Source organism: Aquarana catesbeiana, linkage group LG04 (genome assembly GCF_042186555.1).
Source record: "Aquarana catesbeiana isolate 2022-GZ linkage group LG04, ASM4218655v1, whole genome shotgun sequence".
NCBI lineage: Eukaryota > Metazoa > Chordata > Amphibia > Anura > Ranidae > Aquarana > Aquarana catesbeiana.
This window is the reverse complement of record NC_133327.1, coordinates 420,872,414-420,886,761: the sequence shown is the minus strand read 5'-3', so window position 1 is coordinate 420,886,761 and position 14,348 is coordinate 420,872,414. Positions and strand designations below refer to the sequence as shown.

General features: G+C 39.8%; 1 protein-coding gene across 2 annotated transcripts in view; it reads left to right on the top strand.

Annotated features, from left to right (window-relative positions):
- The window catches only part of LOC141140313 (interleukin-20 receptor subunit alpha-like), a 150,179-nt gene extending 142,970 nt beyond the window's left edge, over positions 1-7,209 (top strand). Inside the window, exons 8-9 of one of the 2 annotated variants that reach the window (XM_073627353.1) lie at positions 4,666-6,048; positions 6,298-7,209. In XM_073627353.1, coding sequence (XP_073483454.1) covers positions 4,666-5,493 — 828 coding nt within the window. In that variant the 3' untranslated portion in view covers positions 5,494-6,048; positions 6,298-7,209. Of the gene's footprint in view, positions 1-4,665; positions 6,076-6,297 lie in introns of both variants that reach the window. The other variant, XM_073627352.1, reaches the window with a different exon arrangement.
- The last annotated feature ends 7,139 nt before the right edge of the window (positions 7,210-14,348 follow it).

The following is a 14,348-nucleotide window of genomic DNA, read 5'->3' as shown; positions in this document are numbered from 1 at the left end:
AAGATAGGCAGGGCAGAAACAAGAACTTTGATGTGCTAAGAGCCAAAAACTGGTCCAGACCCACTCATTATCCCTCCTGCCAACATTATCTTTTTATGTTATTTTGAACAATGTTTTTAGTGATTAGCCTTTGATTATCATTCAACTTTTTTGTCATTAATATTTTTTTAGAGTTATTTTTTAATTTTAAGGTCGTCATTGCACTGGTGAAGCTTAAGCAAGGAGCAGGGATCGCAAGGCTGTAAATAAAATACTAAGTAATCACATTTACTAACTTTGGGTGTTCTGGCTGGGGCACTGGGTGGAGGTGGTCCTACATGTATTTTAGGTAATAGCTTGCCCTGCTGCACCTGTCATTTCAGAGAGGGTCTTTAATGCAAGGGGTTATTATGTGACTAAGAAGTTGCATTTTAATACCTGGGGTGATGGTGTGCAGTTTTTGGGTGCGGATCCTTTCTATTGTTTTTTTTGAGGGGGAACGGGGGTTCAAAGGATGCAGTGAGATGTTGGGACAAATAAAAAGCAGCTTTTGACTAGACTGCTAGCAACAACTGTCTGATGTAGTCTACTTAACACCAAGATAAAAGTTATAGTCTAACCACTTGTCGACCGCATCACTTAGATGTACGGCGGCAAAGCGAGTCTCCTGCGCTGGATCACGTACTAAATAAATGATCCAGCACTTCCAGGAAGGGGGCGCACATGTGATTAGACACAGCACAAGCCGATCAGTGAGTGTAGGCCAATAGATGACTACCAGCACCCGCTGATCGGTGTGGAAACACACTAGATGGAGCTCTGGATATGTAAACAATGCAAAGCTCCATGCTGTCAGTGGGGATGTGCTGGATTTTGTTTTCCTGCAAAGCAGGGAAAAAATCCAACACATCCCTTAGTAAAAGCAGAAAACTGTACACTGCTTAGGCACACAGTTGACCTTTTGATCGCTCTAGATGTTTAACCTCTTCCCAACCAGTGTCATTAGTACAGTGACAGTGTATATTGTTAGCACTGATCACTTTTATTAGTGTCACTGATTCCCACAAAGTGTCAGTTAGTGTCAGATTGTTCACCGCAATATCGCAGTTCCGCTGATTGAAGTCACTGATTGCCGCCATTACTAGTATATAAAAAATAAAAATTTCAGTATATATACCATAGTTTGTAGATGCTATAATGTTTGCGCAAACCAATCAATATACGCTTATTGGGATTTCTTTACCAAAAATATGTAGCATTATATATTTTTTCAATTTTTTTATTGGATATATTTTATAGCAGAAAGTAAAAAATGTTGTTTTTTGTTCAAAATTGTTGGTATTTTTTGTTTATAGCACAAAAAATAAAAAACCCAGTGGTGATCAAATACCATCAAAAGAAAGCTCTATTTATTGCAAAAAATGTCATAAATTTAATTTATGTACAGCATTGCATGACTGTGCAATTACCAGTTAAAGTAATGCAGTGCCAAATAGCAAAAAAGTGGCTTGGTCATGAAGGGGGGTAAATGGTTAAAGAACACAAATAATAAATACAGTTGAATAGATTTATGGTATATATAGTATATTGTAGAGATAGTATATAAATCAAATAAGATCAAATGCAAATGATACAAAAAATACAGTTGAATATTCCAGAAACAAAAGGCAGAAATATTGTGTAAACTTCACAATATGTAAGCTCTTTAAAAGGCCGTAATTGAGGAGGGATTGAAATTAAATTGAACTGAAAACTGAAGGTTTATAATTAAGAAATAAAAATTGGAGTGCAAAATTTCACAGAAAAAAATTTGATGTATTGCCTACATGCACAGTATTGGATCACTTGTATCAGGCCCCATTATTAAAAAGACCTCCACCAACCATGTCCTCAAAAAAAAAAAGTCAACATTACAGTGTTATATACTTTATTTCCAGAAGAAAAGCCCTCATCTTAAATAGGAGCTCCACCTGCCATTTTTGAAATAATAAAAAAAAATCAAAAGGCATGTGTTCTATTGAAATAAAAATTACAGTATACAAACAATAGGGGACTGCTACTCACTTTTCTGGCTGTTTGACGTATAAAACTTCTTAGCACTAGCTCCCTATTTTAACCTGACTACCAATAAAAATTTGAAATGAAAATTACATTGTAATATATTGCAAAAAAGGGCCACAAAACATTGTATTGCCTACATTGTCTGAGTAATTTATTTCCGCTCAAGCCCCACTTTAAACAGGACCACCAATAGTCATTTTTGAATCTAGAAATCAATGTTAGTTTTATTTACTTCCAGAAAAAAACACCCAAAATATTGTATTGTGCACATTGCTTGATGTGATATATTTGTTCTCCAGCCCCAATTTTAATAGAAACTTCAACAGCCATTTGTAACTCTGAAAATCAACATTACAGTATCATTTATTTCCAGAAAAAACAAAAAATAGTGTATTTATTTAACTTTACAATATAAAAGAAAAAGATTAAAACATAAAAAAAAACAAAAGACCCCCCCCAAAAAAACAAATAAAAATAAAAAAATGGTAGGGGTTGTATGGCAGCCAATCAGCAACTGAAGCTGTTGTTGTATTTACATAAATGTATATAGAGGTACATAAAGAATACTGCTACTAAAAAGAATCTAGGAGTTATGCAAAATCAATGTAAACACACTAGGGTTGCTAAAATTAGAGAGTGCGAAATCTGGTGCAGCTGTGCACAGTAGTCGATCAGCTTGTTCAGTTAGACCTTGACGGAAAAAACCTGGAAGCTGATCGGTTTCTATGCAGAGCTGCACCAGATTCAGCAGTCTCCAGTTATAGTAAATCAACTCTACTCTGTCACAATATAAGTATGAACGTTTCCTGATAACACTGAAAATCTCTCCCTATTCTGCTGTAACACTTCCTAAAAACTCTAATGCCCCGTACACACGGTCGGACTTTGTTCGGACATTCCGACAACAAAATCCTAGGATTTTTTCCGACAGATGTTGGCTCAAACTTGTCTTGCATACACACGGTCACACAAAGTTGTCGGAAAATCCGATCGTTCTGAACGCGGTGACGTAAAACACGTACGTCGGGACTATAAACGGGGCAGTGGCCAATAGCTTTCATCTCTTTATTTATTCTGAGCATGCGTGGCACTTTGTCCGTCGGATTTGTGTACACACGATCGGAATTTCCGACAACGGATTTTGTTGTCGGAAAATTTTATCTCCTGCTCTCCAACTTTGTGTGTCGGAAAATCCGATGGAAAATGTCCGATGGAGCCCACACACGGTCGGAATTTCCGACAACACGCTCCGATCGGACATTTTCCATCGGAAAATCCGACCGTGTGTACGGGGCATGAGGGTGTCTGTGATTGCATGTAAAAATGGAGATACATTTTGTCAGCTATCAGCACCAGTTTCTAACTGTCTCTTTAAAAAAAATCTCTTGCTTGGTCTGCTAGACACCTGTAGAAAACACTTTTTTTGAGTTTGTGCCTCTATATGTTGCTTGAAAACATATTAGAGGCATTTTGTGAGCGATAAATACTACTCCACAGCATGAACACCTAACTTCTGCTGCTTTCTATGAGCGTTCCCTAAGGCTCCATATACACCTGTGCGATTTGTCATGTTACATTGGACATTAAAGTCCTGTGACAAGTCGCACCCCATTCTTTTCAATGGCACCAGTTCAAATCGGTGCAACCTAAAGTCGCAGCAAATTTGAAAAGGTGCCTGCACTACTTTGGAGTAACTTTTGATTCAACTTAGATCCATTGAGAGTAAAGTCAGATCAAAGTCACACCAAAAGTCACGCTCCAAAGTCTCACTGGAAATCATGCGACTTTAGAGATGTGCTAATGTGAATGGAGGCTTACTACTCATTTGTTGCACATATCTGTTGCAACACACAATAAACAAAGGCTCTTGGGAACACTGACTTTTATAGTACGGAGATTGGCACACTGGCCAATGCTGTCCAAAACTGGCCAAACAGATAACCCAAAAGACCTGTATCAAATGCCGCTCAGGCTCTCTGAAGTGGGTTCTAGTACTTAATGTCCACCGCTGAGAGTGCTGGTCGGGAAGGAGCTCATCGCGGCCCTTAAGGTCGCTCAGTGTGAAGGAAAGTATCCCTGTACCTGCACATCCGTATCATCCCAGAGCACAATGATAAGTGGCAACCTCAGCCTGGACTCTGGCCAGGCCATGCCCCCAACGTGTTTCGCTCCGCTCTGGGGGATCCCGATGACTAAGCTCTGAGGGGTGGGGTAAAATATGTTGGGGGCATGGTCTGGCAGGAGTCCAGGCTGATGTTGTCACTTATCACTGTACTCTGGGATGATACAAATGTGCAGTCACAGGGATACTTTCCTTAACCCTGGCTAAAACTGATGCCACTTAAAAGCCACCTGACAACAATCAGAAGGGGCATTATTGGTAGAGGTTTATACAGAGGTGAATGAATGTTATAGCTAGTTCAACATTTTCTTAAACTGCAAACTGGAGTTCGGGTTGAACTAATGGTCTACCTGAACTTGAAGCGTATCCCTAATGCGTACTGTCATAGTCTGTGGTAATCACATGGTTTAAAGTCTACAATGAAAAATAGCTTATGACAAAAAGTAACTCAAAAATGATTTTCTTAATATATTTTGAAAATGTATTTCTCCTCTTTGTTTTAGAACATTACCACCAGTAAGAACCTAAATGCAATTTTAGTTGATGCACATACTGTAAACATTAATCTCATCACCATTGAACCTGGCATACCTAACCTACAAGACACCATGATGTCTGGTGAAGAAGATAAAGAGTTTCAGAATCAGACTAATCAGCATATCACAAAGGATAAAGATCACGTAAGCTGTGATTCGGGTGTTACAGAAGAAGCTGATGAAGAGGCTATTAATGACTATGGATATGTCAGTCTTCAGGAACAAGTAATAACTCCAAGACCCACTATTTCTCCATATGATATGCCCCATCACCTTCAAGAAACAATTAGACCACTCTCTACATCAACAAATGTATGTGAAAAAAGAGATCCTTATGGATACATTAAAAGCAATGGAAGTGATTCTCCTGTACAAGAAAATGATGAATTTGATGTTGTGCCAAATTTATATACATCTGAAAAGACTACGGTTAGCTATCCCTATTTCCCACGTGGTGTTTCGGATTTTTCCAATGTAGACACAATAAAAGAGGACCTTTGTGAACCTGAGGACTTGTTTATGGACCAGAAATTTGACATACTAAATGTAATAGAAGATACAGATGATTCTAGTACCCTGTTTGTAGATTGGAGTCCAGAGGATCCTCCCATCTACATACCAAACCTATCTAAGAAAAGAGAGCTTGAAAACTGCATAAAGCAATGCCAGGAAAAGCAAGAAGGGCTTTTGTCTCAGATTTTCTTACAACCTGAAGCACAAGAAACCGCTAAGGATGATGAACTTGGGCATCTGGAAGAACGATGGGGGCTACTTATAAAGGACACAGAAAAATAAGACTAAAGAATAAAAAAAAAAAAAAAAAAGACTAAAGAATAAAAACTGTTTACAGGTTACTGATAAGACTGCCCAGATAGTCTTGTATCATTATGATGTCATATATAAGTTGGTGTTCCAGTCAGTGGCAAACATATTTTCAAAGTGTCAAGGCTGATTTACTGTACATTGTATGTATTATGTAAATTATGTATTATAATCCCTAAATGACAGATTTACATTTGTTATATTATCAATCAGTTACAAACACAATTACATACATCCTGAGGTTACACACATCTTCAAAGCCCTCAGCTGATGCAAAACAATAAATAAAAAAAACAATTATATATTGTGGGCCTTCAACAGGAACAAATCCTACATGATTTATGAGTAATCCTTTATATATTTTTCTTTTGAGAAAATATTCAGCATTTTGAGCTTGAATTAGAACTAATTGCTAGGGAAGGCTACCGTATATACTTGAGTATAAGCCAAGATTTTCAGCCCCTTTTTTAGGCTGAAAGTGCCCCCCTCGGCTTATACTCGAGTCACCACCGTCTGCCTACTTGATCAGCGTGTCATGCAGACAGGCGGCCGCCAGCGTGTCATAAAAACATACGGTGGCCATTCCAGTGTTCAAAAGCCGCGCCTCCTCCTTGTCTGTGATAGGCAGAACACTCAATTTCCCAGCAGTCAGTGTTCAGCCTATCACAGACATCCTCTCATCCTCGTCCGTGGTATGAGAATGAGCGGATGTCCGTGATAGGCTGAACACTGACTGCTGGGCAATTGAGTGTTCTGCCTATCACAGACGAGGAGGAGGCGTGGCTTTTGAACACTGGAATGGCCGCCATATGTTTTTATGACACGCTGTTCGGTGGATGTAGAGTGGCACAGGAGGGATGCAGATTGGCACAGGAGGCATGCACAGGACACAGAGAGGATGCAGATCCGCACAAGTAGGCTGCAATGGACACAAGAAGGTATACACAGGACACAGTGAGGTAGGGAGATCTGCACAGGTAGGCATGCACAGGACACAGGGAGGTATGCAATAGAAACAGGGAGGCATGCAGCTGCAGATGGGCATTGTTGACCCTCTTTTCCACTTACAGTAGCTGCTGCATTTCTCACCCTCGGCTTATACTCGGGTCAATAAGTTTTTCCCAGTTTTTTGTGGTAAATTACGGGCCTCGGCTTATATTCGGATCGACCTATACTCGAGTATATACGGTATTTCATATTGTCATATGTCCTATAATAAAGAACTGTTTTTACAGGCACTCGGGCAAAGATGCAACTTTTTTTTCTTTCAATCAAAACTGGAGACCTTTGTATGAACATAAAGTGAACACATATTTTCTGAATTTGAAATACAAGCCACATATTTATTTACTGTAAATACAGACATTGTTATCTCCATCTAATAGTTCCCATCTTAAAGCAACTATCTAGGGATTGCTAGAGAGCTGTGACATGAAAGAAGGAATAGTAAAAACCTATAATAACATATTTACACCAGTACTATTAGATAGAGTAGCAAAAGGAAAATGTGTCACTTTCATTGCCTTTTCCCAAGCATGTGTGCTTTTTAACTATAAAATTACATTGTACTGTAAGATGCATTCTGTCAATAACAATAACACAGCAGTTTTTGTTTGTTTGAGTCCACCACCTAACATAACTTCATTACCTATTGAGGTTCAATATAAAATTAATTATTATGTGTGCAAAGAGAGTCCAACCTTCCATTTTTTTTTTTTTTTAAAGTCAAAGGATGGACACAAATAAGGACAACAAAAAAAAAACAATGATTTGCAGATATAGTCAGTACAATCTATTTTTAAAATGACACTGCACTGGTCTTGTGGTTATTACATATTGGCATGAAAACACCTGCCATCGGTAAGGGTGAAAATAAACACTTTAGTCAGGACCAGGTAATATTCAACATACAATGCAGGGGTCAGGTCTATGTCATGTACTACACAGCACATGTTGTGTAGCAGTTAAGACAATGTAATGTACAATATAGTAATAAGAGTAAAGTAGTAAGAAGTAAGTAATAGGGCCCCTTACATTGCTGGTCATTGGAAAGAAAATGCCTAAATGATGGTTGTGGGGAAAAAAAGGCCCATGGTCAGTGTGGGGAATGGGGCAGGATGCAAGAAAATCTGTATTCCAGGATTTTGTACATGATAGAGACAATGGTGATATTCCAGATTGCATTGCAACATGTGTGTTTGAGTAATAAAATGCAACAACAAAAAGCTGTTCATGTGCAAAAGCTAGAGACAGGCAAGAAAGGGCCAGAGACAGGTGGGCAGAAGCCTGTGACAGACAGGCAGCCATATCAGTGTCTCTATTCATGTAACACAGCAATGTGATGGCCCTGTGTATGGCAGAGGGGTCACAGAACATCCTGTACAGTTAGGAAGTCTCCTTTTATCCCAGAACGTCTAGTGTGTCCAGTAAACTGACCTTTATCCTGGTCAGTAGATTCTCTCTAATCACTACAACCAGCACAGTCTGCAGTCAGTCACTCATTACACGCTGGCTTCTGGGGCAACAGTGATACACCCCTGTGTATGACACGACTAGAAAAAGTAAGGGATAATAGACTTCTCCACTCTCCTGCATGGGCACCATGCTGGTCAGAGGTCTGGCATTTTACACGCAATGGATGTATGCATAATGGGTGTTCCAACAGCCTGACCAGGGACATGTGGTGGGTCTGTGGAACCCCGAGATTTAGTGCAAATACTGGGACAGTCCTATGGAAACTGGGACACTTGGAAGGTAAGCAATACAATAGTGATATTTCACTCATTTTGTATAACACACTGCAGTTCAGCTTCTCAGAGCTCTGTGTCCCCGTCCCTTGCAAGGCTTCTACAGTGTAGCCTTGTCAAAGTCTGTCTCCCTGTACTGTAAATTTTTGTTTACTAAACAAAATAAATAACATTTTACAAACAGCTTAATAAAAACATATTTACATGTATAATATATATATATATATATATATATATATATATATATATATATATATATATATACACACATATATACAGTTGTGCTCATAAGTTTACATAGAATGTATGATTTCTTGGCCATTTTTCAGAGAATATGAATAACACAAAAACATTTCTTTCACTCATGGTTAGTGTTTGGGTGAAGCCATTTATTATTTATTATCAATCAACTGTGTTTACTCTTTTTAAATCATAATCACAACAGAAACTACCCAAATGACCCTGATCAAAAGTTTACATACCCTGGTGATTTTGAGACAAGCCTCAAACCTTCTGGAACAAAGTAATTTGGAGTGATGAGACCAAAATGTAGCTTTTTGGCCACAACCATAAATGCTTCATTTGGAGAGGAGTCAGCAAGGCCTATGATGAAAGGTACACCATTCCTACTGTGAAACACAGAGGTGGATCGCTGATGTTTTGGGGATGTGTGAGCTACAAAGGCACAGGAAATTTGTTTAAAATTGATGGCAAGATGAATGCAGTATGTTATCAAAAAATACTGGAGGAACATTTGCATTCATCAGCCAGGAAGCTGCGCATGGGACATACTTGGACATTCCAACATGACAATGATCCAAAACACAAGGCCAAGTCGACCTATCATTGGCTACAGCAGAATAAGGTGAAGGTTCTGGAGTGGCCATCTCAGTCTCCTGACCTCAATATCATTGAGCCACTCTGGGGAGATCTCAAACGTGCAGTTCATGCAAGACAGCCCAAGAATTAACAGGAACTGGAGGCTTTTTGCCAGGAGGAATGGGCAGCTTTACCATCTGAGACGATAAAGAGCCTCATCCACAAATACCACAAAAGAGTTCAAGCTGTCATTGATGTTAAAGTGATTGTAAAACTTCATCTTTTTTTTTTTAAATAACAAACATGTCATACTTACCTCCACTGTGCAGCTCGTTTTGCACAGAGTGGCCACCCCAAACCTCGACTTCTGGGGTTCCTCGACGGCTCTCACGGCTCCTCCTCTTATTAGATAACCCCCTAGGAGAAGCGTTCTCCCAGGGGGGTTACCTTGCGGGCACGCTCCAGAGTCCAGCATTTGGGTCCATAGACACGAATGCCAGACTCCGCCCCGCCCCCCAGTGCCCGCATCATTGGATTTGAGGCGTAGCCATTGGCTCCCGCTGCTATCAATCTATCCAATCAAGAGCCAGGACCCCGTGCAGAGATGGAGGGCGCGTCTCCACCGAGTGAATGAAGGGGCTCAGGTAAGTAAAATGGGGTGGGCTGGGGGGCTGGTCACTGCCAGAAGTTTTTTCACCATAATGCATAGGATGCATTAAGGTGAAAAAACACAAGGGTTTACAACCCCTTTAAAGGGGGCAATACACGGTATTGAGAACTGGGGTAAGTAAACTTTTGATCAGGGTCATTTGGGTAGTTTCTGTTTCTGCCATTATGATTTAAAAAGAGTAAACACTGTTTTGTAGGAGCCCAATGAAGCCATGGATAGGCAAAACAGAGAGCTCCAAGCTCCAACACGCATGACTAGTATAGTGGGTAGAGCTTAGGCAGTGGGGACCTGCCACATACAGTGCCTTGCAAAAGTATTCACCCCCCTTGACATTTTTTGTGTTTTGCTGCCTCACAACCTGGAATTAACATGGATTGTTTGTGGATTTGCATCATTTAATTTACAGAACATGCACATAACTTTGAAGATTTTTTTTTTTAATTGTGAAGCGTGGTCCATGAGTTTTGGTGTGCGGCCGTCTCTTGGTAGGTTTTCTGTTGTGCCATGTTCTTTCCATTTGGTTATGATAGATTTGATGGTGCTCCTGGGGATCATTAAAGAATTTGATTTTTTTATAACCCAACACTGACTTGTACTTCTCAACAACATTGTCCCTTACTTGTTTGGAGAGTTCCTTGGTCTTCATGGCAGTGTTTGGTTAGTGGTGCCTCTTGCTTAGGTGTTGCAGCCTCTGGAGCCTTTCAAAAAGGTGTGTATATGTAATGACAGATCATGTGACACTTTGATTGGACACAGGTGGACATCATTTCACTAATTATGTGACTTCTGAAGGTAATTGGTTGCACCAGAGCTTTTTATGGGCTTCCCAATAAAGGGGGTGAATACATACGCACATGCCATTTATCAGTTTTTTATTTCGTAAAACTAGTTTTATGTAAAATTTTTTACTTCACCAACTTAGACTATTGTGTTCTGATTCATCACCTATAATTCAGATTAAAAAAAACATTGAACTAAAGGCTGTAATGTAACAAAATAGGTAAAAAGCCAAGGGGGTGAATACTTTTGCAAGGCACTGTAAATAAAGAGACAGAAAGTGTGATAAAGCCAGGTAAATGATAGTTGAGTTACTTAGCCTTGTTTCCATATCCTACGCAGGAAAACATAGGAACTGGGATGCAGAAAAATGGCAGCAGGTGCTCTGGACTGATGAGTCAAAATGTGAAATATTGGGCTGTTGCAGAAGGCAGTTTGTTTGCCAAAGGGCTGGAGAGAGGTACAGTAATGAGTGTCTGCAGGCAATAGTGTAGCACTTACAAGTTTGGGACTGCATTTCTGCAAATAAAGTTGATTTGGTCAGGATCGATGGTGTCCTCAATGCTGAGAAATAAAGGCAGATACTTATCCATCATGCTATACCATCAGGGAGGCGTGTGATTGGCACCAAATTTACTCTGCAGCAGGACAATAATCCAAACATCCAGCCAATGTCATTAACAACTATCCTCAGTGTAAAGAAGAACAACGAGTCCTGCAAGTGATGGTTTGGCCCCCACAGACTCCTGATCTCAACATCATCAAGTCTGTCTGGGAGAACATGAAGAGACAGAGGGATTTGAGGCAGCCTACATCCACAGAAGATCTGTGGTTAGTTCTCCAAGATGTTTGGAACAACCTACTTGTTGATTTCCTTCAAAAACTTAATTTATGCTGGTTTGAAGGCAAAGGGTGGTCACACCGAATACTGATTTGATTTTGGATTTCTCTTCTGCTCATTTATTTTCCATTTTGTTAATTGATTAAAATAACCTATTAACACTACTATTTCTGATTTTTTTTTTTTTTAATTTACAGCATCTTTTCACACCTGCTTAAGACTTTTGCACAGTGTTATATATATATATATATATATATATATATATATCTATCTACCAACTTAAGTTATTAAAGATGCAAGCTTTTGAAACCTATTAGGTCTCTTCCTTCGTCAAGCTATTCTGAAAATGTTTCAGTAGAAGATAATAAAGTACATATCTTTTAGGTTTTGCTGGCAAACATTTAAGTTATATAGGTTAAACTTGTAAGCGAAAACAGCAAAGAGAAAGTGGGGCAACACAATGTGCAATTAAGATGAATGCGATCCAGTTTACCAAACAGTATAAAATTACATTGATTTTGTTGGCATTAGCCAATAAAAAATATACAGAAATTATTTAATGTACAGTATGCAGCAAACTACACTGAGCAAAATTATAAACGCCCCTATTTATCATGAGCTGAACTTAAAGATCTACAACTTTTTCTATGTACACAAAAGGCCTATTTCTCTCAAATATTGTTCCAAATCTGTCTAAATCTGTGTTAGTGAGCACTTCTCCTCTGCGGAAATAATCCATCCACCTCACAGGTGTGGCATATCAAGATGCTGATTAAAGCAGCATGAATTTTGCACAGATGTGCCTTACTGCCAGTTCACACAGGGGCGGCACGACTTGCAGGTCGACTCACCGAGGCGACCTGCACACGACTTCAGCGGCGACTTGCAAAACGACTTCTGTATAGAAGTCAATGCAAGTCGCCTGAAGTCGCCCTAAAAATACTACAGGAACCTTTTTCTAAGTCGGAGCGACTTGCGTCAGAACGGTTCCGTAGCACAGAATGGGACGTGACTTGTCAGACGGCTAAGTCGCCTGACAAGTCGCCCCTGTGTGAAGCGGGGCTTAGGCTAGCCACAATAAAAGGCCAATCTAAAATGTTCAGTTTTACAGTATTGGGGGGGTTGGGAGGGGTCTGAAAACCAGTCAGTATCTGGTGTGACCACCATTTGCCTCACACAGTGCAGCACATCTACTTCACATAGAGTTGATCAGGTTGTTGATTGTGGCTGGTGGAATGTTGGTCCATTCCTCTTCAATGGCTGTGCGAAGTTGCTGGATATTGGCAGGAACTGGAACACGCTGTCGTATACGCCAATCCAGAGCATCCCAAACATGCTCAATGGGTCACATGTCTGGTGAGTATGCTGGCCATGCAAGAACTGGGATGTTTTCAGCTTCCAGAAATTGTGTACAGATCCTTGCAACATGAGGCCGTGCATTAGCATGCTGCAACATGAGGTGATGGTTGTGGATGAATGGCACAACAATGGGCCTCAGGATCTTGTCACGGTATCTCTGTGCATTCAGAATGCCATCAATAAAATGCACCTAAGTTCATTGTCCATAGCATACGCCTGCCCATACCATAACCCCACCGCCACCATGGGCCACTCGATCCACAACGTTGACATCAGCAAACCGCTCACGCACACGATGCCATACACACTGTCTGCCATCTGCCCTGTACAGTGAAAACCAGGATTCATCTGTGAAGAGAACACTTCTCTAAAGTGCCAGATGCCATTAAATGTGAGCATTTGCCCACTCAAGTCGGTTACGACAACGAACTGCAGTCAGATCGACACCCCAATGAGGATGACGAGCATGCAGATGAACTTCCCTGAGATGGTTTCTGACAGTTTGTGCAGAAATTCTTTGGTTATGCAAACCAATTGTTGCAGCAGATGTCCGGGTGGCTGGTCTCAGACGATCTTGGAGGTGAAGATGCTGGATGTGGAGGTGCTGGGCTTGTTACACGTGGTCTGCGGTTGTGAGGCCAGTTGGATGTACTGCCAAATTCTCAGAAACGCATTTGGAGACGGGTTATGGTAGACAAATGAACATTCAATTCAAGAGCAACAGCTCTGGTGGACATTCCTGCAGTCAGCATGCCAACTGCACGCTCCCTCAAAACTTGTGACATCTGTGGCATTGTGCTGTGTGATAAAACACCACATTTTAGAGTGGCCTTTTATTGTGGCCAATCTAAACAGATTTAGACAGATTTGTGAACAATATTTGAGAGAAATAGGCCTTTTGTGTATATAGAATAAGTCATAGATCTTTGAGTTCAGCTCATGATAAATAGGGGCAAACACAAAAGTGTTGCGTTTATAATTTTGCTCAGTGTATTTAATAGAGTAATGTACCTTTTTGTTTTTTAGTAAAACTGAGAAGAACTTAAATAATTTAATTTGCAGTTCAGTTGTTCACTTTGATTATTTTCTTTTGTATGGAAAAATATCTTCTGTTGTTCAATGTCCCCCCCACTTCATGGCAGTACTACTATGAAAAGAGGAGTTGGCTCAAAATTGTTATTCCTCTGGAATAAACCACCTAAATGAGTTATGACAGTCCTTAGGAATACCTTGGTAACATATATACATATTTCTGTTGATAATCATAATAGGAGATATATCATTTTGATGTAATAATCTAGACAAATACTAAATGCACACCAATTAAATTATACACTCCTAATATCAACCATCTCCAAGTTCTCAAAAAGGTTACAATCCCCCAAAAAAGTACAAAGAGGACATCTAGTGGTAGATAGGGCTTTTAACAACAAAGCTAGAGGCCTTAAAATAATCTTTTGGCAGATTTTAAAATATGCGTGATGCATGGAAGAAAAATAATACTATTATGGTACAAATATGCACCAATCTTGATTAACATTATGAAACATTATACAGAATACTCATTCAGGAAAACGAAATTGTTCCACACTGAACAACATATATTGTAAAAGTG